General features: G+C 40.5%; 1 protein-coding gene across 2 annotated transcripts in view; it reads left to right on the top strand.

The window, feature by feature from the left end:
• The first annotated feature begins 15,720 nt into the window (after positions 1–15,720).
• Positions 15,721–25,311, top strand: part of FGF16 (fibroblast growth factor 16) — a 51,681-nt gene continuing 42,090 nt past the window's right edge. The window contains exons 1-2 of one of the 2 annotated variants that reach the window (XM_073637892.1): positions 15,721–15,889; positions 16,853–17,381. In XM_073637892.1, coding sequence (XP_073493993.1) covers positions 17,108–17,381 — 274 coding nt within the window. In that variant the 5' untranslated portion in view covers positions 15,721–15,889; positions 16,853–17,107. Of the gene's footprint in view, positions 15,890–16,848; positions 17,382–25,311 lie in introns of both variants that reach the window. The other variant, XM_073637891.1, reaches the window with a different exon arrangement.

The raw sequence follows: 25,311 nt of genomic DNA, 5'->3' as shown, positions 1-25,311 counted from the left end.
TTTTATTTATTTGTCTAATTATTCTTGAGCCCCTGAAATGAGGAGGCTTTGTAAAAAAATGGTTGCTATTTCTAACTTGTTCTGAAATTGTTTAACCCCTTTAATTAAACCTGAAAGTCTACAGTTCAATTGCATCTCAGTTGTTTCATTTTAAATCAAATAGTGGTATGCAGAGCTGAAATCACGAAGATATGGTCAGTGTCCAAATATTTCTGGACCTAACTGTAACTTGGTCTCATGACTTCAGAGTATACAGTCTCAGTAGTTTTCATATTTTTCAGCATGGGCCCTAGCAAATTGTATGCAAGCTTTTTTTGTGCTTAGGCTTTAGGAAACGCTTCCCTCATGGATGACACCATTCATGCCATTCCACTGCAGTGTACACCTTATTGCAGGGGTCCTCAAACTTTTTAAACAGGGGGCCAGTTCACGGTCACTCAGACCATGGGAGGGCCAGAATATAGTTTTTAAAAAAAAATATGAACAAATTCCTATGCACACTGCACGTATCTTATTTTGAAGTTAAAAAAACAATACAGGAACAAATACAATATTTAAAATGAAGAACAAGTAAAGTTAAATCAACCGGTATTTCAATAGGTAGGTAACTGTACCCAATAGGCAGCATAGGTCCCCAATAGGCAGGTAAATGTCCCCAATAGGCAGGTAAATATCCCCAATAGGCAGGTAAATATCCCCAATAGGCAGGTAAATGTTCCCAATAGGCAGGCTCTTTCCTCGTTATAATGCCATATGCAGGCTGTTCCCCCCCTTATAATGCCCCATGCAGGCTGTTCCCCCCTTATAATGCCCCATGCTGGATGCCATGCCACCCCCCATATAATGCCCCATGCAGGATGTCCCTTTCTCACACCATATAATGCCCCATGCAAGATATCACTCCCCTGTCTTTATAATGCCCCATGCAGGATGTCCCTTTCCCCCCCATATAATGCCCCATGCAGGATGTCACCCCCCCCATATCATGCCCCATGCAGGATGTCACCCCCCCCCATATCATGCCCCATGCAAGATGTCACCCCCCCATATAATGTCCCATGTAGGATATCACTCCCCTGTCTTTATAATGCCCCATGCAGCATGTCACCCCCCATATAATGCAGCATGTTACCCCCCCATATAATGCCCCATGCAGCATGTCACCCCCCCATATAATGCCACATGCAGGATGTCACCCCCCATATAATGCCCCATGCAGTATGTCACCCCTCATATAATGCCACATGCAGGATGTCACCCCCCATATAATGCCCCATGCAGGATGTCACCCCCCCCCATATAATGCCCCATACAGGATATCACTCCCCTGTCTTTATAATGCCCCATGCAGCATGTCACCCCCCCATATAATGCCCCATGCAGCATGTCACCCCCCCATATTATGCCCCATGCAGGATGTCACCCCCCCATATTATGCCCCATGCAGCATGTCACCTCCCCCCATATTATGCCCCATGCAGGATGTCCCCTTCCCCCCATATCATGCCCCATGCAGGATGTCACCCCCCCATATTATACCCCATGCAGGATGTCACCCCCCCATATTATACCCCTTGCAGGATGTCACCCCCCCCCCATATAATGACCTATGCCTCCATACATTTAAAAAAAAAAAAAAATCCAATACTGACCTCTCTTCTCACTTGCTGCCACTGCCGCTGCTCTTGTCTGGACTCCAGCGTCGCGGCTGCGTTGTCCCGCTCTGCGATGCCTGTGACAGCACTCGGGAGGGCGCGGTGTAAAGACGTCACCGCGCCCTCTGACCTGAGACGTCACAGGAAGCGCAGAGCACGGAAGACAGCGGATCTGCGGAGGCACGGGGAGAGGTAAGTATCCGCCTGCCGGGGCCCTGAGCAAGCGGGGGGAAGGGCGGGCAATGGCACCGCTCTCCTCTCCTCCGCCCATAGCCCGGCGGGCCGGATGAAAGTCCTCCGCGGGTCGCATGTGGCCCGCGGGCCGTAGTTTGAGGACCCCTGCCTTATTGTGTCATGGTAAAGACTCGCCCTGTTTGGCTTTCTACTTTAGCTAACTACAGTGGACTTACTTGTCAAATTTCTTCACCTTTTCTCATCAGAAGGCACTGTTATTTAGGTTTTAACTTCTGTAGTCGGTCTCTTGGGGCCCAGATGTCACCTCCCTACTGTCCAGTATCTCAGAGTGTCTATCAGCCATATCCGCTTTCTTCTCATCACGCTTTCTAAAACTTAATGTGGTGTAAGGCAGCGCTAGTCATCATGCTGGGGGACACTCGCTTCACCGGGTCAATTAAAGCACACCAGCCACGTTTTCCAGTATTTCACAATCCAGCAGTTTATTACACTTCATAACTGCTTATAACCGAGACTATCTCAGTGGCTCGCCGACACATTACACATATAATGTCAAGAGCCTTTCCAGTGACTGATATGTCCATTTGGCTCCAGATACAGCCTTCAGCAAGGTAACAATATAAATGTGCACATCAAGTAGTGTTTTTACCTTTGCCGGGTCGTAGCTGCTTCAGTCAGATTTGTTCCGCCACCGCTGTGGCTTTACGGCTTCCCAGATGGGGGTCTCCAGCCCTCGTACCTTCAAAGGTTACTGGTATGTTTTCACACATAACATCCAGCCTTTGCCTTCCAGGACTCTTGTCTTTCAAGCCTCTTGCCCTCCAAGACTACTGGCATCTCTTACACATAAGGATCCAGCCTCTGCCTTTCAGGCTTCACTAGGCCTCACACTCTAACGGTGTCCCACACAGGGAACAGGCCTCACGTCTTTCACACCTCTTTCAAAACTACCAGGGTTTATATATCTTCCAGTGCACACAGGACCTGTGCTGATGTCACAGTCATGTGATCAGACCTTCTGTGTGCACAGGACCTGTGCTGATGTCACAGTCATGTGATCAGTCACCTGAGGAGGAGGTACATGGTCAGCCAAAACACACCCTGGACCATTACAATAATGCCGCAAGCCGCTGCATTACAGTGGGCAATACTCATTATCTGTCCTCAATCCCAATTAACTTCCCTACTAAATCTATACACCATAATAAATGAAATCACACTTTCCCCTGTCTCACATGTCTGATCCCTCAGTGAAACCCTTGACTCTGCCCTGTGCTGCAAACTGCACATACAAGCCACAACCCCTCTGCCAATCCTTTCACAGGCTTCCAATTTCCCAAAAAAATCAGTTTAAATTACTAACAATGACTTACAAGGCCCTCTCTAATCTATCTCCTCCAAACATCTCCAAACTAATTGTCATGACAATAACTCGCACACGTTCACAACGCCATGCTACTCACTACGTTCGCCGCTCTGCTCCTTCCTGTGTCAGGCCGCCATGCTGAGTCCTCATGAGCACTTCCAACTCTGCAGCTCTTCCATGCTGTTTCCATCTGGCTATAAGGAGACACAGCCAGATTCTGCAGGAATTTAAACCTGCTGTGTCCTGCAGGGTTTGGACTCCCCTATCCTCTGCCAGCAGGGTTTATATTGGGCTGCTCCTTCTCCTGTTCCGTGCCTGAACTTAGGTTCCTGTTTCTGTTTTTCTCCAGCGTTCAGTCAGTGCGTTTTCTTATCTCATCTTCCCTGTTACTGACCAGGCTTGTTTGCCCATTCTGTCTGACCTCTCCATTCCTGACCCTGGCTTTGCATAGTAAACCCGTGCTGCGTGCCCCGACCGCAGACCGTCTGACTACGCTTCTGTGTCACCCTTCTGTACTTAGCATACCTGCTTTGACCCTTGGGTGAGCTGCTGCAGGTCTGGGGACTGCCCAAGAGTGACAACTGGAGGATACCTGTGACCAAGCCTATGCTCACCACCAGAGGCTCGTTTAGTCACACCCTTCCAGGGTAAGCCCGGCCCATAGCGCATTGGGTCCACAGCCACCGTTGCCTAAGTAGTCTCCTGTTGTCTTCCCACGGGAAATCTCCAGTCGTCACAAGACCTCCTTCATCCACTATCCCATATTCCTCAACTAATTGCCTCCAAGATTTTTCTGAGCATCTTCTGGATTTCAGTGCTTCAGCGCATCCAATTGTCTCCCACATTTGGAACCTTCAGAAGCAACATGAAAACACATTTCTTCAGGAAAGCCTGGAGCCTGCAATAACCCTGATGCCACCTCACAACCACCAGAGCTGACCTACTTCCTCCTTCTCCATTACCCTGTAGATTGTAAGTCTGAGAGGGCAAGGTCCTCTCACTCTCAGTACCAGTCTGTCAATTTTTTTTAATTTTATGTATGTTATATGTAACCATTTCCACATGTAAAGCACCATGGCATTAATGGTGCTTTAAAAATAAATAATAATAATAATAAATACAGATATAACATGGATACCAGGATTCAACATTGGTTCACAATTTCTACCTTTTGTCCAACCCTTAAGTAATGCTATAGATAATTCTGCATAACTACAGCTAAAGGTGTTGAATCATACACAACACATTTAGTTTAAAAGTTGGCAGAATTTTTATTTTAATATCTATGCTTTCCAAGTATAGTTGGCCTACATGTGAACGGAATGGGTTAAGGAATTGAAGGTGCGGTGTACGTGAGATCACAATAGGACACGGTGTACTCATTGTTCCTTAAAGTAAAACTTTTCCTACCTATTTTTAGTATGTTATGTGCCAATTAGAATTGTTTACATACCTGCCTCACCTTTACTCCTTCCCGGCACATGGTCTGCTCCTTCTGAATACTTTTAGAAATTGTTTTGCTTTTATAACTCCAATATTGGACAACAAACTATTTCTTAAGGCAGAAATACATGTTGTGTATATTATATCACATTGATAACGACTTTTAATAAATAAAAGTAGCAGTAGATGTGTGTTTTATAAGTCACTTTCCTACTATATATATGTGTGTCCCTATTGAGTAGGGTGTTACATTCCTTTAAAAGGACATTTGAGTTATTCCAGTGCATTATTCCAATACAAGGTAAGATATGTGATGAGACACAAGTCTCGAAAGTGAAATATGTCCGAGCTCCTGGAAAAATAACTGGATTAGAAGTAAAATTATCTTTTTCCACTTCTGTGAAGAGCATACATAGACTATGAATTATAACTTCAAGATACTTGTTTATTATGCTTAGTGTAGGCAGCCATGTTCCTGGATATTTAAAGGGGAAAAACACAGACTCATAGATATATATGTGGGGCCTAAATTAAGTTAACAACCAAAAACAGAAATATTAGAACCCTAAAAATTATCTTTTATTAATATCTTTAAAAACATGTAGGACTAATCATTCTAAGACACATATAGGAGACAAAGATACTATAGGGTATATACACTTTAGAGGGTTTATCTTGGTTCAGCATATAAGGTTTTACATTTCAGCCAGGGAATGGTACAGACAGGCCTATCAAAACCCTTCTTTCTGTCCCTTCCTGGCAGTGGAGGTTGGCACCCTAATTTGCACTGCGTGGTGCCCCTGCTAAATGCCGGTATCCCTTATAACCCTAATATACCCTATCCTGATTCATGCACACAATACAGATAGCGAAAGAGATAGAAAAAATTACATATATGTATATCAAAGTACCATTAAAAATGCTGGACTTTAGCCATATAAATCCAAATTTTATTGAAATATATTCAGTTTTTCCACTATTCCACTGTGGATTGGATTAATAAATAGTGCCATTCTGGACTTGGAAATTGCATCCTGTTTATTGGAAAGGGAAAGTAATTTATTCTGCCCCTTGCAATCCCCTGTGCCTGGGAGATTCCTGTGTCCCAGTCACTTTTCATTTCTGCTGGCAATCTAGATTTTTCTTTTGGTATAAAAACTGAGATGTGGTATGATCAGACCATGTTCCTGTACGGTCAGACACAGCCATTACACAGTACACAGCAGGGGCACATTTATAAGATTATCTCAGCACAGGGACATTTTATTTAAACACATCCAATTGTGGAAGTTATTATTATTCCAAGATCTATTGATTAAAATCAACTTTGCTCGTGGGAAAACCCGTCTTCAATTATATACTGATTTACCTCCAACCAGCTTTATTTTGCAGATGTTATGAGATATTATTGGATTTGCATAGCTCGATTACAAAGCTATTGCTCAGGTATAGATGATTGGTTGACATTAATGTAGTTCCTAATTACCAGTCCCATGCCCTACACTGAGTTAATTTGCAAAATGAAGCTTATAATGTTACATGTTACTTGGGCCTCATTCAGATGTCCGTATTTCACCTACGCATTTTATCCATGTTTTTCACGACTAGAATAAGTTCTCATTGGGCCAAGTGCACACATTGAGTATTTGGTCAGTATTTTACATCAGTATTTGTAAGCCAAAATCAGGAGAGGAACAATCAGAGGAAAAGTATAATAGAAACACGTCACCTCTTCTGTATTTATCACCCACTACTGAGAAAAAATACTGACCAAATATTCAGCACATGCACATGGCCTTACAGTCTATGGTCCACTTTTGATCAGATTTGTAGACCCTGCTAGCCCTTTCAAGTGAATGAGGACTTAAAAAAATGGGTAGCAATGATGCCATTAAAAAAAAAGCTATCCACATTATCCGAGTGCTGTCTTTTTTGGACTTTTAAACTTGGAAAATGAAATAATTTTTTTTTTTTTTTTTGCATATGAGAAAGAAGCATGCCACACTGATACTAAAATTGGACACATGGACCAAAAATATAACACGGTCGATTTGTTCTAATGTACAGGAAAGAAAAAAAAACAGACATTTGAATGAGGCTTTATATTGATTCAAGTCCTGGACATTTTTCTTCTTGCAGTGGAATACAAATGATCATATCGGCTTTCTTTTAATATCCACAATAAGTAAGACTTTACTTTGAAGTGACTGATTCCAGCTAAATTCCCAGCACAAACTCTACTTAGGAGCGTAGAGAAAGATTTTCTGTTATCCAAGATACTTTCCTTGTAGAAATGTGACCACATCAAACCATCAGGATAAACAGCAAGGGAAAGACAGGACACTGAGCTCCCTTGAGTTACTGGCTAATTTCATTACCAGTATTGAGTAATTTTACTGCTCACCGACGGTTGGATGAAAAAGAGTTCGGATTTCCTGTGCAAGAAAGATTTTGGTAATAGACGGAGACACTTCACAGATGCTGTTAACCCAAATTCTGAGTTATGAGGACTTTGCATGTAGCAAACATTTGAGCCTAATCCCTCAGCAGCTGCTCAAATCTTCTAGTGACATTGATTTTCAATGCACAGCAGTAAAATTAATACATTTCCCTCAGATTTTGCAGACTCATATTTTAACCCTGGTGAAATTAAAAATCTAATTTGCTTCTGAAACTTGGTATTAACCTAACACAGACAAAGGAACAGCATGTAAGATGTAGTACAACTACATAGGACTAGGCGTAAATAAGAAAACAGAGATGTGTATCTTATGTATTGAGTACGTTGCGTCAAAAAAAAGTGCATTACAAATGTGTGTAATTATATGTGGTACAACGTAAGAACTTCAGTAAGTTCCTTTAACTGACACTCAATAATCCAGAAAATCTTAGGCTTCATTCATACATTGCAGCAGCGGTGTGTTTTTTTTTCCAAAATTAATTTGCTGCCTTTTTCCAAAATTTTGTGATAGTAGCCAAAAATACAACATGCTTGCAACAAGTGAACATAACCTTAAATTGTCCATGCCCATGAAAGCAATAGTGATTTTGTCAAGACTGGCCAATGTGTATTGGGGCCTCTCAACTCTTCCCTAAATTCAGGAGAAGTATCAGCATCTTAAATTTCTGAAGGTTGATACACTGCCACTAAATCTGTCTGGCAGGAGCTTACTCACTCAAACTTACTAAGTAGGCTCAGTGGCACTGCATGTGGGGTCAGAAGAAATAGATTTTGGCCAAATGACAGCTATTGATAGTGTATGGTCAACTTTAGGGAGTGTGCCCACATTGATGTTACATTCTGTCACCTCACCCTAATTCTCCATAATTTATTAGCTAAAAGGGGTATTCGCATCTCCAAGATCCTTGACTGCAGTATTGTAGATGCAACCCCTCTGACTTAACCTTCTACCATTCACCAACTACACACCACCACCCCTCTCCCCCGAATCTTTTCCCAATAAACACATATCACTGTTTTTTGGATTAAATTGACCAAATAGGCCTTTTATTATAACAAACATTACATAAATAACTTGAAGGTGAGGAGGCTCTTGGAGCTTCGAAAACCTGGAGGGAAATAATATAATAATAATAATAATAAACCATCCAGCATTACCCCCAGCCGTGACCACACGTTCAGGTGCACCTCTTTTGCCGTAAAACCCTTTCCATATCACTGAGTTCCAGGGATCCCATCCTGAAGATTCCCAAGATTCGCCAGGCAATAAACCAAATTCGGAACATAAAGGGGAGGTTACCATCCACCAATTTGCACCAACTACAACAACCCTCTCTCCATCGCTCACCAGAATTACCCAATGATGCCCCATACACTACATTAAATAATTCTAAAATACTTATTCCTAAGCTAACGGGTGGGGCCTTTCTCCGTGGTGCCTACCGGCCATTTAGCAGCACCCACCCTCTCCCTAACTATATATAAGCCTGCTCTATCTGCTCACCACTGCCCTTTTTTCCCACCCCCTTAAACTTTTGACCCCACAAAAACCCGCATTTTTACATTCTAATTTACTTAACCCCTGCTTACCCTACAAAGCTGAGTCATGGGTCACTATGCCCATGGCTCTGCTGAAGACTTCGTTTTTCCTATCCCAATATGTAGTAGGTATAATAATATTATGAAATACCTCCAATTAGAAATGTAGTATAGTTCTTCTGATTCGCTATGTCACTTACCACATGTGCAGGGCATTGCAGTAGCTTAGGTATCCATGGTTACGACCACTCATATAGTGACACTTAGTTGTTAGTACAGGATCCTACCTGGGAAATTCACCCTAGTTGACCAAAAACATCTTATTTTCACTAAAAGTGATGGTGAAGCAGAGACTGCTTTCTTTACGAAATAAAGGGGACTAGACATCTTCCATCGAGTGCAGAGCATCATTTCGCAAAAGGCAGTATTAGCCAGGTGGTACAGCTTTAATTGTGGTGAACTTAAACATATTGGACTTCAGTTTCAACACATGTTATGACTGGAGGCACGTTTCTTGGGCACAAATATGACTGATAAGGGAATGACGGAAGAGTATGGAAAGTAGTAGATGAGAATGATGATGAGGATGATGACAATGACCAGGCACTACTTGAGGATGTGGACTGGCTACCAGAAAGATGATTAAGAGAAGAAGGATAACAGCTTGATCTTTGCTTAAATTGCTGCTCAGTTTGCTTTTCCCAAGAAAGCAGGTGATGCCGCTCCACATGCTGATGGAGAGGTGCACATTGTATTCACTTTGTGGTAGAGCGTCCATGGCTTATTTTCCTATTGTAGAACATGCACACTACAATAGATTGGTCCTTTAATAATGTGGACAAGAACTCCCACACATGAGATACCCACACATAGGACACATCACCACGACTACCACCAGAGCTTTCAGGCTTTGTTGAGTCTCCTCCACCAACAGCAGTCATGGTACCAACTACTCCCTAGCTGGATGAAGAAGTGATCTATCCGAAAAAGGTTTTGGGGGCTGGACGTTGGCTGAGCTCTTTATGCCCGATGACACCACCTACCTTGGCAGACATCACCTCCTTGGCACTTTTACTGGTCCGCAATTCTGCCTAAGGGTGGGAAAATCCTTAGCTCCTCCATTTGACTGATTTGATTTCTAGATGCCCAGCTGAAAGAGAAATCCAACACAGCTATAGTAGTCGAAAATACTGGGGAGCAAAACAAGCGCAAAAGAGGGTCTTAACTGGTAACACAAAGAAAAGGAGAGTATTTTGCTCACCTGATAAAGTTGCCCATTTGCAACACTTTTAACGCATGAAAATGCTACTGCAGGACACGGGTCAAAGAGACCAAATAGCTTGTTGATCCAGGTATGGTGTGTCTGAATCTACGCTGCTCATGGACATTCCAGGACATCTAAAAATTCTTAGGAGAAATTTTATTTTTTACCAAGTTTTAAAGTCAACGCGTTTCAAAGTCACACAGGACTTCTTCCTCAGGACATAAACTAAATTACATTGATTGACAGCCGGCTTCCCCCTATTATGCAGCAGAGAGCTGGCTGTCAATCAGCATGACACCAGTAGTCCCGCCCTGTTAACAGGAAGAGAAACTGCCGCTCTGTTGACAGGGAGCAGCTGAATCTCTGGCAGGAGCGGTCAATGACCGGCACCGGGTACAACAGGCAGGGAGTTGCCTCTGTTACCAACTGAATGTTTTGTTTTTTTTTAAAGTCCCGGATATCCCCTTTAATTGGGCTAGAAATCTGTCCGACATAAACATGTCAGCCAATAGACATTCCGAAAGCTAAATGCAATTTTTTGTAACACATATAAAAATCCTCAACACTGTAATTTTATTTCCTTTCACTGGATGATGTATCATATCGCTCTTTTATAATATTACATATGTGAAAGTGGAAGGCCGCAATGTAGGTGTGGAGTGTTTGGTTTCCAATTTTGATTAATAAAACAGGGGTACAAAAACAGACATGTGCAGCTAAATGTCTAAATTTATTTTAAAATATATATATATTTTTTTACAACATGTAACCCTCTTCCCAAAAAGAATGAACAAGAAATGCTAGGTTGAAAAAAAGTCAACACCTGCAAAGAGACATTATATTGGAGTGGAGTGTATGGATGTAATATTCGACTAGTAAAACAAAAGAATTGATTGTGAAACGCACACTTTGTAAGATACAATACAGTCACTTGCAACAAGGAGACACATCCTCTAACTAACACTGATTTAAATTCTCTTTTTTTCTGTAAAAAATATTGTGCTGGCTTATTGCTGCTTTCTAGTTCATTAATGAAGAAAAAATGTGTAATTCAAATTCAGCAGGACAGATGGCAGCTACACCATATCACAGGTCAATCACACTAAGTCTGGCACTGTTGTTGGCCCCTCCCCTATCTTTCTTGCTCCCTATCAATTGAATCTCTCATCTTCTTCAGAGTTGCAGTTGTACAACACTTTACTGTCTGGAGTATTCATTTAATGTTTTAGAGCTAACTCTTCTCGTCTCTATTGCCTAGCTTTGAGTTTTGATGTCTTCTCACTATCCTAAATCCCCTTAAAATGGCTGCTGCATTCCTGCACTTCTTGCCTCGGCTTTTATAGGGGCTATGATAGTCCCTCCTGATTGGCTGTACTATACCATATGAAGTGATCACTGCGAGTCATTTCAGGGAAGCCATGCATTGGTGCCTGAGTTCATATGAGCTTTCCATGGCTGATGCAATCTTCTGCAACGTGTAAAATGACGTCGAGCATTTTTTTGGATTGAATCGCAAACTGTTCAAATTCGCTGGGACCTGTAAATTTCCTAAAATTTTAAATGAATTTGACTGATATCTAATCAATTCGCTCATCTCTAAATATTTCTTTAGAATCATGAAAAAAAGAGACATATTACTCTATGTGTGCAAATTAAATAAATGTGTTGTAATGCAATATGTCTAGGTTATTGTATGAATATAACAGTTATAGAGGCATGGCGATATTTTTTTAGAGAGTAATCCAGTTCCACCATTACTATCACATCTCTAAGGCTATGTGCCCATGATGCAGAATTGAAGCAGAAAATTTCCGCAGCGTTTCTGCATGTTCTTGGCAGTAAAAACGCTTGCGGATTTTACACGCGCTTTTTAAGCGTTTTTCCAGCGTTTTAACATGTGGATTTGACTTGCGTTTTTCAAATGCATTAGGACCTCAAATCCGCATGTGGAAACGCACAAATAATAGACATGCTGCGGATTTTTCTGCTGCGGAAAATTCCGCAGCATGTGCACAGAACATGCGGATTTTCATTGGGGATCATGGGGCACGGATTACCAAGCGTTTTATCAAGCGTTTACGCTGTGGAAATTCCGCATCAAAAACGCTTGAAAAACGCATAGTGGGCACGCAGCCTTACAGGAGAAAACTTTTGTTTTGTTTTTTTATATATTTTTCTTTGTGCTTCCCAGAATCTATTTTGTTTCATTCATTAAAAAAACTGAACTAACCTAGCAATAAACGGAGCTTGAATTGAGCTTGTTTGCTGCTATTGGTTATTGTTGTACTTAACTGTAACTATTTTTTAAATCCATTGTCTTGCATCTTCTTTTATGCTGTGAGCATAACATGGTATGGAGGTGAAACATTCTCAGGGACCGGGGCTATATTTGTGCTTAGGGGGAGGGAGACACCAGACAGACCTATTTCCCCTGTGATGTCTTTACAGTTGTTACAATGTTGCTGATGGATCCAATATAAGTCAACTTGGCTTTCAAAACAAGTTCTCTAGGACCATTGTGTGGCATGTTTAAGTTAAATATGTTATTAAATATATTATAGGTCAAAATTAGTAACTGGCCCAGTAAGACAAGTGAAACAGACCTTGAGTTACATGACAGCTGCAATGGCAACTGCCACGTAACAGTCCCAGGCCACATGCACATTACATTTTATGAAACTTTTGTGTGTCTGCTGTGCAAAAACTATATGAAGAAGGCTATGGAGTGAAAAAAGTTATATAGGTCGAGTACAATGTATATGGCTGCGACTGCGACTGCCGAGACCGGCTCAATAAACTGCGCAGTATTGAATTTACAGCTGTTTCTTATGGTTCATTTCCCTGAATGCTGGGTTTACACAATAAATAGTTTCTCCCACTGTAATGTTACATTTAATATTAAATCAAGCAGTGTACCTTAGGATCGCAGGTTGTTAACAGAGACTCCACCATTATTGCCGAGTTTGTCATGAAAGCTCCTTATAGAGAGCTATGAGTGGATGCTATCCTCCTATGGGGAATTGTGCTCTTCACCAGCTTCTTAACAAAAAGCGTCTGAGATTCTATGTAGCATTTTTATTTTAGTTCACTCTTTAGGGAATCACCTTGATTGGTACTGCACGGAGATGAGGTTTTTCGGACCCCCACCCAGCCAAGAGTAGGCTGATTTCAGTACCAGCCACTAGAGACATACAAGCCACACAAGCACATTCACTCCATTCTGCAGACATATCCAGGGTATGTGCACACTGCGTCATTTAGACCCGGTGCAGTCACTAGGTTTCCAAAGTGAAGCCTCTTGAGGAAAACGCAGGCAGTCTGTTTCCTGAGGCGGCTTTGCTTGTTGCTTTGCCGTAGCCCTTGCACCTGCTCTGTAACCAGCAACTCGCTGAAGCAGTTAAAGCGAACCAGGATTGTGTAAACTACAGGCAGGGTCATGTTGAGGCTGCTGCACTGATTAATATGATACCTGAGGTGAAGAAATCCATTTTGTGGTTCTTGCAGTTTTGAGTTAATGATATGCCCATGCTCCGGGGCAGGACTGTAGGCAGGGTCTTATCCTGGTGCTCTAGGCCAGATCAGCAAGAAAAGACCTGCCCACAGGCCAACCCAAAGCAAAAGTATGTTCCTCATCATGCAGACAGTCAGACAGAGAGACAGATAGGGGCGGCCTGTGGGCAGGTCTGATTACACAAGACGTATGTCTGCACCTCAGGTATCATATTAATCAGTGCAGCAGCCTCAACATGACACTGCCTGTAGTTTACTTAGCAAAATCCTGCTGACAGGTTCTCTTTAAAAGAAGTGACATAAGATGAAACATGTGCACAACAATGTCGTTTTGACCTTGCAGTGCTCCATGTTCATTATATGCGGCACATACCCTCTCACGGCATATTTTGTTTACTATTTGCATTGATAACTGTAATCTAAAAAGTGTTCAAAATAAGGAAGATACGAAAATCCTTCCATAATACTTTTTCTTTATATAGATTCCACTTCTGATTTTGTCCTGGAAAAACTATTTTAAATGTATTCACGGGAAGGTCTCCTACAGTAAATGGAAAGTTTAAACAGTTCATGCTCTACTAATGCCTACGAATAAAACTAATCCATTGAGCGTTTTATTATATATTGTAGTAACATGCCAGGAAACACTAGAATATAACATTTGGGACACTATTTATTCCCATTTTGGAGTCTTCTCTCATGATTGCTATTTGCACATACATTTATACTAATGAATAGTAGTAGCAAGGACAATCCCAGCCACAAGTTTCTAACAGTTCGACCATTCTCCGATGTAAGGGATTAGAGTATTTTTTCTATTTACACATAGTAATTATTACTAGAATCAGATATGTAAACACGGTCTAAGGCATCATTCAGACACAACTTTTTTCACACGAAAAAAATGGAACGAGCGTCATCAGTGTTTTGTATCCGAGTTTTATCAGTGTCAGTTTTTATCATCAGTTTCATCCGTGATTCTCACATATGGATAAATAAATGTTTAAGCTTCTCGTATACATCACAATGTTAATCATGGACAGCACACGGACTGTACACTGATGTCATCCACGTGCTGTCCAGGATTTTCACTGACCTATAGACTTGTATTGGTACGTTTCATCTGAAATGGTAGTAAAAAACGGATATGTGAAAGGCCCCACAGATTATAATGGGTGCGTATTCTCTCTGTGAAATCAGGGATTGAACACAAATGTGACACACTTTTCTGAATGAGGCCTAAGACAGGTATATATTTAATATTATTCTATACATGTTAGGTCAATGTGCTGACCATGAAAAAACTGACAGCACACGGACAGCATGCTGACAGCGCACGTACAGCGCGCTGGCAGCGCACAAACAGCACTAGGCACTAGGACCAGTGTTGTTCATTTGGGCTGTTCAGATGAGCAGGTTTTTTATGTACCGAATTTGCATGTGAAAGATTGCAGCATTCACTAGTTTGTTTCGTATGTTGGATAGAACTCACCTATTGAAATCTATGGTTGTGTAAAAAAAAATTAATCCCATGTGGATCATTCATATAGCATCAGATTTTAACAAATACAATTATTTTACTTAGGAATCTGTATTTGTTCTTAATAACTGTTGATGCATAATAAACGGATGCCTTATGGGTGACAATTGAGATAAAAATCGCCCATTTTTTTTTTATGAAATTTGGACAATTTTGATACTCTCATGTGAGCTTAACCTAAGGCCGCTGCAGACGAGCGTAAGAAAACTCGGACCAGTCACCTCCGCAAACTGCAGACATGACTGGCTCCGACTGCAGCTCTGTGTGCTCTTCTGATATCGGATAAGTGCAGCCATTTACATGCACTATTCTTGTCCATAAATCGTGTTAAAGTGGAGCATGTATCGCGTTTTTTCTCCCGGGCAGATAAACCGAGAAAAGAACTGTTCAACTGAACAGCCCTATTTAATAACAGTATGATGTCCGTGTGATATCTGATCGAAAATCATATACTTCTTGTCCGATATATACCCCTGTTTGCACGAGCCCTAACAGTGATCAGATACTGGCTGACACTTCAAGCACAGCAGCTGGGATCATATGAAGCAGAAATGTGCTCCTCAAAATTAGATTTTATAGAAGTGCAACTGACAACATTAAGAAATTCCCTCCTGGATGTGGGTGTAGAAATGCAAAGTTCAGCATGTAAATTACATTTCCCCATTCTAAGGAATGTTCTGTGACTCCTCCCTGGAGACCAATGTGCCTGCCCTTCTGTCTGAGCTTTGCATATGGGCAGACACCTGATTGCTACAGGACCCAAGCAGTTTCCAAAAGAGGCAAAGAAGACAAACCTTCTCCTGCAGAGCAGTCTCCTCTGCAGACAGGCAGCTCCTACAAGACGTCTGCAGGTGAAGCAGCCAACAAATGAACAACAGCGCCGACTAGTGGCCGCATCCTCATCTCACACTCACTGGTAAGATGATGTGCTAATTGTGCAGATGGACAGTGGAGCTGCTGAGTGTGCAATGAATAAATGGGTGGGGGGTGCTGATTGCAATATGTCTTCTATACTACACATAATAAGAACACAATGTGCTACCTGTATCTGCCCTGCAGAAATGCTGCACACATGGCATTGTATGGGGCATGAAGTATGTAAGGCCTGTATGGGGGGCTGCTTTAATGACCATGTGTATAATTGAAGTGGAGTCAGAATAGTTCCTTCTCCCCCATAGGCTTATCACTTGGGATCAGTCAGGCACATTATCTGTCTCAGTTTTCCTTCTGTCCTCAGTCTCTTTCTTGAGTTTCCCCAGACAGCTGCAGTTCCAGCCACAGTATCACAGGACACAAATGATCTGGGGGAAACACCTGTTCTCAGCATGAAAATAAGGTGGTCAGACTTCAGTCTGTCTCATATATACAGTATATGTGTGTATATATATATATATATATATATATATATATATATATATATATATATATATCCCCCTCTCTCTGGTAGTTAGTAAACTATCAATCCATAAACTGTGCTGTATCATTTCCCCCACTGCCTTGCATTTGTCCCCTGCACAATGCAGTTGTGAGGCTCATCAGCTGTTGGCAGTGTGTGAACAGACACCTATGTGGAGTGTGTGAGTGCAGGCTGGTGTGTGTACAACACTCAGGTCACACACACTCATGATTTCATCAGGGACTTTGCCAGAAACTGTTCTGCCTCACTGCCATGTGCACATTTTTTCCTTTCTTATAATAAAGGAGGGAGTGCAACATTTTTTTTTTCTTCAAAAAGAACTAAATGGATCAGAGGGGAAAAAAAAAAAGCTTTAGCCAGGGGGAATAATAATGAGGTGTGGCTTGTATTTAAATATCCAGTAAGTCAATGTTAAGGGGAGTGTGTTATGTATATAAAGTGCAGTTTTCATCTCTTAGCTAGACAGACCCAGCTATGAAAAGCAAGAGGAGATTAATGAAGAGGGACAAGACTTCAATTCCCCACTGGAACAAGGTCACTTGTAGACACATCTACACAGAGGGGCTGCTGGAACCAAGAGGCATTGACAAGTTGATGGACATCAACAGCACATTACTTATCTGATTCAACCACAAAGTTCACTTTCTTGCTTTTTTCCTAAAAAGTCTGAGGGACTTTGCATTGACAACACCGTGCCCATCCTTGTCATCTACTGCAATGGCTGAAGTTGGTGGCTTTTTGGCATCTCTGGATATAGATTTGCATGGATTTTCTTCATCTCTTGGAAATGTTGCTTTAGCTGACTCTCCTGGGTTTCTGAATGAAAGACTGGGTCAGATAGAAGGGAGGCTGCAGAGAGGGTCTCCCACTGATTTTGCTCACCTAAAGGGCATCCTGAGGAGAAGGCAACTCTACTGCAGGACTGGGTTTCACCTGGAGATTTTCCCTAATGGTACCGTGCATGGCACAAGGCAAGACCACAGCAGATTTGGTAAGATTTCTTGTGACTTTTAGAGATATTATTTTTTAGAATATTTTAACTTTTTAATTACATCTGATTCGCATATTTAGGGAATATAATAACTATTAATAACTGTTAATATCCAAGTTAAAGAAATAGTTTGGTCTTTTTTTAATAAAAAAAAAAAATAATAATGTTAAACTTTTCTATCACAACTTTTGGATTCAGTGCAGGCCATAAAACTACAAAATGTTAATCTCTACAACATTCTGCATGTGTCTGATGAATCCTCATGGAGACACCTGTTACAAATGACTATAATAATAAATAAATGTGATATTTTGAAATAATAATAGGGGAAATCTGATGTATATATGATTTATTTTGTCTATTTTCAAATGTAATGTCCATTACAGCTTCCTTGGCTTGTTTATTCATTTTGATCATTTTTGTTTTAGAACTTCACTTTCCTTTTTTTTTTTTTTTTGCTTTTGCATTACCCACATTTTAATTTCTGGGCATGTTCAGATGCTGCAGAATATTCTGATGTTTTCTTTTATAGAGAGATATCCTGACATTGAGTTGAATATAGGAATATTATGGCATGTTGTGTTTTAGAAAGATAACCTGACATCTTCTGCTATAGAGTAATATTCTGGTGCAGAGGAATATATTGGCATAATAAAGCCATGACAGCATTATGGCGTGTCAGTTTATCATGTTCTTGCTCTGTATTCATTACTAGTTTTCTCACCCATATCAGTTGAAATGTTGATGTAGACTAGAAACAGATGCCCTGCACTGCAAGGTACCATGACCTTACTGGAGATGAGGGAACTTTCTTCCTCATCCTTTCTCCATAATTCCTCCACAATGTTATTTTTACCTGGGCAGTCTAATCTCTAGCTCTAGGTTTCTTATTGTAAAATATTTCTTTTTCTAATGCTATAGCACACCCATGCTGTGCACTGATTGTACTTGTAACCTAATATCCTTATGCTGGCATACACATATGCAAATTTCATAGGTAGCCAATAAAACTGTGTCTTATCCTTGTTAGTATTGGGCTACTTTCTCATGATGAGTTTTTTTGTTTGTTTGTTTTACACTTCGTATTTTCAAAAAAATGCAAGTAATCTATTTTGCTTAATAGGTGTAGAAAATGTACAACATCAAAAGCTCATCATTAGAACGTAGCTTATTGGGCATAGAAATGCAAGGGAATGTAGAAGTTCAGGTAGACGGACATGACTTTCTCACCGTTATGATGCTGAATGGGTTGGGTTATAGCACATGAAGCAGAGATACATCTATAGCAAAGCTCAGAGCAGCTGACTGCTCCGGGAAATCTATGATTTTCTTTTCTTTTTTTGTTACTTTTTAATTAGCTGTCAAAAATTTGATAGAGGAAACAAATGTCACATGATTCAATCTATGTTTAGCTTCACTTGTTACTTTTCCCTGCAGCTAAACAAAGCAAATCATGTGTTCCCTCACTGCAAATCATCATTTCCTTACTCCCTTATTGACTTCTTTATATAGCACCAACATATTCTGCAGTGCTGCACATAACTCCTAAGGATTCCCTTCAGTCCCTGTTCCAACTTTCCTTATCTCAGACAGACATACGAAGGATTAATTGATTTACCCTGATTAATTTATTAGTATTCTTATTTTTATTTTTTTTAAACCATGTTTGTATAAATCTCCCCTATAATGTATATGCTACTATCAAATAATTTCATGGCCTTGATCCCACAGGACGTGTGTCGGACATAGCTCTGATAGTTCTGGTGCTTGGCCAGTGATGAAACAGTTAACCTATTTAAGGTGTGCCTTCATTCAAGAGTATTTTTCAGTGACCCTCTCCCATGCTCCCATGTCTGCGACCCACCCAAGAGGAAACAGGTGTCCTTCCTCTAGATGTCTGTTCTCACATCACCATCCTGCGATGCCTTGTGGGCCTGGTCTGGCGAGGCAAGGGTTAACCCTTTCCCTGCCAACCTGCATACCATACCCAGAAACACCGCCGCCAGTGCCACATACAAAACTAATTACACGATTAATATAAATCATCTCTCCTTTCCAGTTTCTGCTTGGGTAGGATTGAAATTCTAAACAAATGTGCTCATTTTCAAGAAATGTCAGCTGCTTTTTTTTCCAACTTCCCCCTTTTTTTTTTTTTTTTCCTGCAGGTGCACAAAAAACATTTTCAGGAATGTCTGGGATTAGTCAACTCATCCCAGGTCCTGCCCTCCCCCGGATTCCTTTCTGGAATCACAGAACAGGGTCCAGGGTTTCTGTCTACCCACCTTCTACATTTCACATGAACCTTGATTTCAGCTGTCAGACACGTCATATCGGGCGGTCGGACTATTCGATGAATAGGATCAATGGTTACCTTACATAAACAGTCTACAGTATTGTAATAGAATGCAAATTGCACTAAAACACTATGGCCAAATGTATGTATATATATATATATATATATATATATATATATATATATATATATATATATATATATATATATATATATATATATATATATATATATATATATATATATATATATATATATATATATATATATATATATATATATATGTGTTCTCTCTTCCTTGACATTGTCAGACTAGAATAATAGAATGTTGCATACAATGACTAACACTTTTTAGGGCAGGCACTCTGTTACACATTGGGGTAAAACACCTTCCCAGTCTTTTGTGCCGATTAATTTCTCCATTTAAATACAGAAAATTCCAAAAAGATTTCATTTCGTCATTTTTAGTTTAATGTTATTCTAATAATACAATTCTGAAACATACAAGCATTTCCGCTCTGTCACTGTGTAGTTTCATTGTCGATATACAGATATGTGAAGAAATGACATTATGATTACCTCTTATGTTCCTGTTCAGTACAGGAAGCGCATTGCTTTATTGTATCACATGGAGGCCCCCAGAATCTTATAATGATGGAGATTTGGAAGTTTCTTCTGTGTCACTTTAGACGGGTGACCCATAAGGCCATGATCACACGTTCAGTATTTGGTCAGTATTTTACATCAGTATTTTTAAGCCAAAACCAGGAGTGGGTGATAAATCCAGAAGTGGTGACGTGTTTCTATTATACCTTTTCTCTGATTGTTTCACTCCTGATTCAGGCTTAAAAATAATGATGGAAAATACTAACCGAATACTGAATGTGGCCTTATCTATCTTCTCAGAGTATGCTCACACAGGGTTTTTTTCTGTGGATCTTGAAGCTGAGCTCCTTTAAAAATCAACATCAAAAAGCGCTTTAAATATTCTTCAAATGCTCTTAGATGTTGATTTTTGAAGAAGATCTGCTTCAAAATCCACATGAAAAAGAAGTTTTGTGAACGTACCTGAAGGATGGGAGGACTGATACTGGTGGTCATATTGTGGTCAGCACATGTAGTGTTATATGTATCTACATGATAACTGTATGGCTTGCAGCCAGTTTTATCTCATCATGATTAAGACATAGCAAAAACATGATGGCCAGGGCAGAAAATATATGAAAATGTGTCGCCTATAAATAAGAGCAGGTGATCATATTATTACCAACCAGATGACTGAAATGACTGCACTCTCCTACTTAGAAAAGCTGGATTGGCAGGAGAAGCAAAGACTTAGATTTTATTTTTCAATACTATATAATGCATTTTTTTATTGGAAATGTACTGTATTTTGGACTCCATATTCCTCCCAAGGCTATCTTTATCCTCTATGGTTCTGTTATATCTTTTAGATTCCATTTCTAGTTTAGGCTTAGCATTACGTAACAGTACAATCTGCCACTAAAGGCCGCCATATACGTTCGAGAAAGGTTGGCCAAACCCATGGGCTTAGGCAGGACAGGATAGGCGAACAAAAAAATGTGGGGAAATGCACAGCGGATGCATTTTTCAATTAACTCTTTGGATGTAGCTACTTCCATTAATATTTTAATATTGAGCAGCGGCACTTTTAAAGATTTCCTCAATTTTCTCACTTTTCTTTTGGTTTATCGTTAATGCGGTGATGTCTGAGACCAGCTGTAATAAGAGGTAACACCAGCAGCTGACTCAGTGCCTTAGTGCATGCCTTAGGGCTCGCTCACACTTCCGTATATTCTCAGAGAATCGGGCAGATTATGCTAATGACACTCAGCTCAAGCTCTGCTCAGAATTTGATCTCCGTGTCATCTTACTGTGATCCTATTCTCTCACATAAGAGAATGTCTGCACAGGTGCGGAGAAGATGGAGAACATAATTTATCCATTTTCTCTGTGAGCGTACATCGGACTGCACTCGGATGTCATCCAAGAGCAGTCGGATGTTTCACACGCACCGATAGACTTGTATGGGTGTGCATGATTCGAATATCAGAGCCACACGCTGCATGCTACGATTGTTTCCTCATGCCAAATCATCATGAGAAAATAATCACAGATCTGCACAGCCCCATAATCAAACATCAGATAGCACTCAGCCATGTTAGATGCCAGTGTGAGCGAGCCCTAATACTAATACTGTTCCTAACAAAGGGAGCACATTACCACTTGTCTAAGTCTATTTCTACACCACACCAGCTTAAAGGGAATCTTCCACCAGGTTTTTGCTATCTTATCTGACAGCAACATAATGTAGGGGCAAAGGTCCTGATTCTAGTGATGTGTCACTTACTGGGTTGCTCACTGTAGTTTTGAGAAAATCACTATTTTATCAGCAGGAAATTATTACTATAGGGCAATTTGGCCTTCAGCCAGGTAGTTCAAAGATGTCCCCACAGCCTATTGGTAGCTATCTGCCTATCAGTGGTGGGGGCGGGGTTATACAGAGCTCAGCATTCAGAGAACTGCTAGATCTGCAGCAGATAAAGTTTATAATCAAAATTACAGCACCCAGTAAAGTAAGCGACACATCACTGGAGTCGGGGTCTCTGCCCCTACATCATGCTGCTCTCAGATTGGGTAGCAAAAACCCAGTGACAGATTCCCTTTAAGATCCTTGAACTATAGAGCGCTTTGTCTTTATCAGTGTTTTTTTTTTCTAGTGTTATGTGTCCAACTCTTCCCTGAATTTCCCTGAACTCTTCCCTCTTCCCTATGTCCTCCCAACTCCTCCCGGAATTTCAGTGTCCAAAGCTTTTGCAATTATGGAAGAACCAAATTGAAAGTGCATGCGTATTGAGAGTTGACAGTGATTGCAGTTATTTAGGCACTGTAAGAAGGAAGCCGTCCAATAAATCAGCTGATTGCCATGGGTACAGGTTTTCTAACCTTGGCAATCAGCTAATATCAATGGGGTCTCGGCATCAAAAATGGTATAATACATGGTGCCCATTCAGATGACATTATTATGATGACATAGAAGCCTCTATAATGTCCATATTCTTTAATAGGACAAATAAAAATTCTAGGTTTGAACGTCCGATATGAAGATCCTTCGAACAATCCATCATTTTCACTGCGGTATGCTGCACGATTTTTTCAGCAAAAATGATAGACTGCCTAACAAAAAAATAGGAATCCATTATAGTCAATAGGTTCTGTCTGGCATTATTTGTGTCTTAACGGATTTGTTAATCTAGCCTTGGGCCACGTTCACACTTGCAATATTTTCCATCAGTATGTGTAAACCATATCAGGAGTGGAACAATCAGAGGAAAGTATAATAGAAACACGTCACCACTTCTGCATTTATCACCCACTCCTGGTTTTGGCTTAAAAGTACTGATTTAAAATACTGAGCCAAAATATTGAACGTGTGAATGTGACCTTAATCTGATTTTTTATTTTTTAGTTTTTTTTTTTGGGGGGTGGGGTAAACAGCTATTACCTGTCCACGGGAAGCAGTTATTGTGTGTGATTTATATGGAGAAATATTATACAATATCCTCATCAAATTCAGTGTCATCAGTTTGTGCCATACCCATTGTGCATAAAGTAAAGTATTACATAAAATCGGTAGGAACCATTGTGTTCTCCTAGGCTTCTTATGCATCATTCAGTAATGGAAGTCCTGGCTCCAGTGTGAACAGAGCTGTAACAATAACCACGTCCACATAAGGGTTCACAAACTGATATCTTAGATATGTAAACCTTTCATCAAATTTCACAGTGTTGTTTAAGTAATGTGTTTTTTTTTTTTTTTTTTTTTTTTGTGAACAGCTTCTGTGATTACAGGGGCTGTTTCCGGCCTCGCTCAATACACTTGTATTGCCTGAGGCTGCACCCATCTAGTTAGAATATGGCTGAGAGATTGCATTTCGCATACTTGGTCACATGGACCGGAGTGGGAGAATCCTCACTGTGACTACAGACTTGTAACTTAAGACTGGACAACCCCTTTAAGGAAATGGGGAATTAGTTTCCACCCCTAAAGCAGACATGTCACCACTCCAGACTTGTCTATATTAGTAAATATTTGTATTACCAATGAAATAACAGTTCTAGAGCATCTTCTCTTAGAACACGGTTATTCCTATAAATTGACAACTGGGTGTTACCATTCCACTTGTCAAAGGGATGTGTCCTTACATAGTCCAAACACTCCGCAATGATTTGACAGTTTTAGGGCCCACAACAGGTAACGCCCAGCTGACAACTATTCATACATTTCTAAGAGGAATAACAGAGGAACGTCATAACACAATATTAGGAAAAGAGACTCCAGAATTATTTTAGAGAGGTTGGAAATGTAACAGGTCTACTAGAGTAAATAATTATGTTGTTAGAATTAGCATTAAGATTATATAAGCACGGCATTGATTTCTTAAAAATATTAGTAATTTCTACTGAGACAAAAAAAACTTTCAAATGGCAAGAAATGTACAGAGCATAGGCGTAAAAAAAAACAAATTCTGCGGATGGAGTCAGGTTAGTGAGGAATTCGATTCAATTCTTATTATCTTATTTCAATGTTGATTACAGTCTAAGAACGTCTGTTCAAGGGGCTGTCTGAGGTCAATGAAGCGGAGTTGTAATACTAGACATGGACAGGTGGGGCAGTATTTTTGGAAAACAGCGGAAGTAAAATATTTTCTACTTTCTCAAAAGGACCTCTTACTAGACCACTGTACATTGGCAGACCACTTTTACTATGTAACTGTGCTTATTCTATTGAGTTGAAACGCTAGGGCTTAATTCTATCACTAAATTGACCTCAATAACTGGACACCTCTTTCGTTACATTCGTTACAATATTGTTAGAGCTAACTTTCATGTTACAGTGTAATTTTTCAAATTCAAACAAATGTGACAGATTGAGGTTTGTGGATTGCACGCTGTCAGACCCCCTTGTCCCTTATTGCACGATGCAGAGCATATTCTTCCTTGATGAAGACCTCACTAATTTTAGACAGACTGGCTGCTTGAGACGTGCTGCCTGACAGCACCATGTAAAAGGCTCCAGCTGTCAGTGCATCCCTAGCAACAACTGACTCCAGTAATGTCATTTCCAATCAATGTTCCACGCTGACAAACAATGGAGCATTGTGAACTTGGTCTTTAATTAGATTTTTTTTTTTTAACAGATTTAGATGGAGAACCCAAGATTAAAGACATCATATAAAAGGATGACTTATCCAGCTATTTATTTCCTGTTTCCAGCTGTTTTCTGTCACTCGTTTTTTTGCAACTATTTTCTTTTATGCCACTTTTACCACTTTTGTAAAAAAGTGGTTGGGGCTTAGAGGAGGTTTGAGGCCAAAAACAACCCAAAAGACTAAGGACACAGTCAGACAGCCGTATAAATATAACCGAGATTGGACCTCGGCATACGGACTGGCCGGCAGCTCTCCTGACCTAAGCGTGACAGCTGCATAGAAATATACTAAGCTGTCTTGCTTGGGTCAGGAGAGCTGCCGGCCAGTCCGTATGTTGTGGTCCGATCTCGATTATATTTATACGGCTGTCTGACTGTGTGCCCTTATAGAGTATTTACACTGA

Source organism: Phyllobates terribilis, unplaced genomic scaffold, assembly GCF_046119375.1.
Source record: "Phyllobates terribilis strain yellow unplaced genomic scaffold, ASM4611937v1 Scaffold_7__3_contigs__length_470593459, whole genome shotgun sequence".
NCBI lineage: Eukaryota > Metazoa > Chordata > Amphibia > Anura > Dendrobatidae > Phyllobates > Phyllobates terribilis.
The sequence above is the reverse complement of the archived record's forward strand: the minus strand, read 5'-3'. Positions and strand labels throughout refer to the sequence as shown.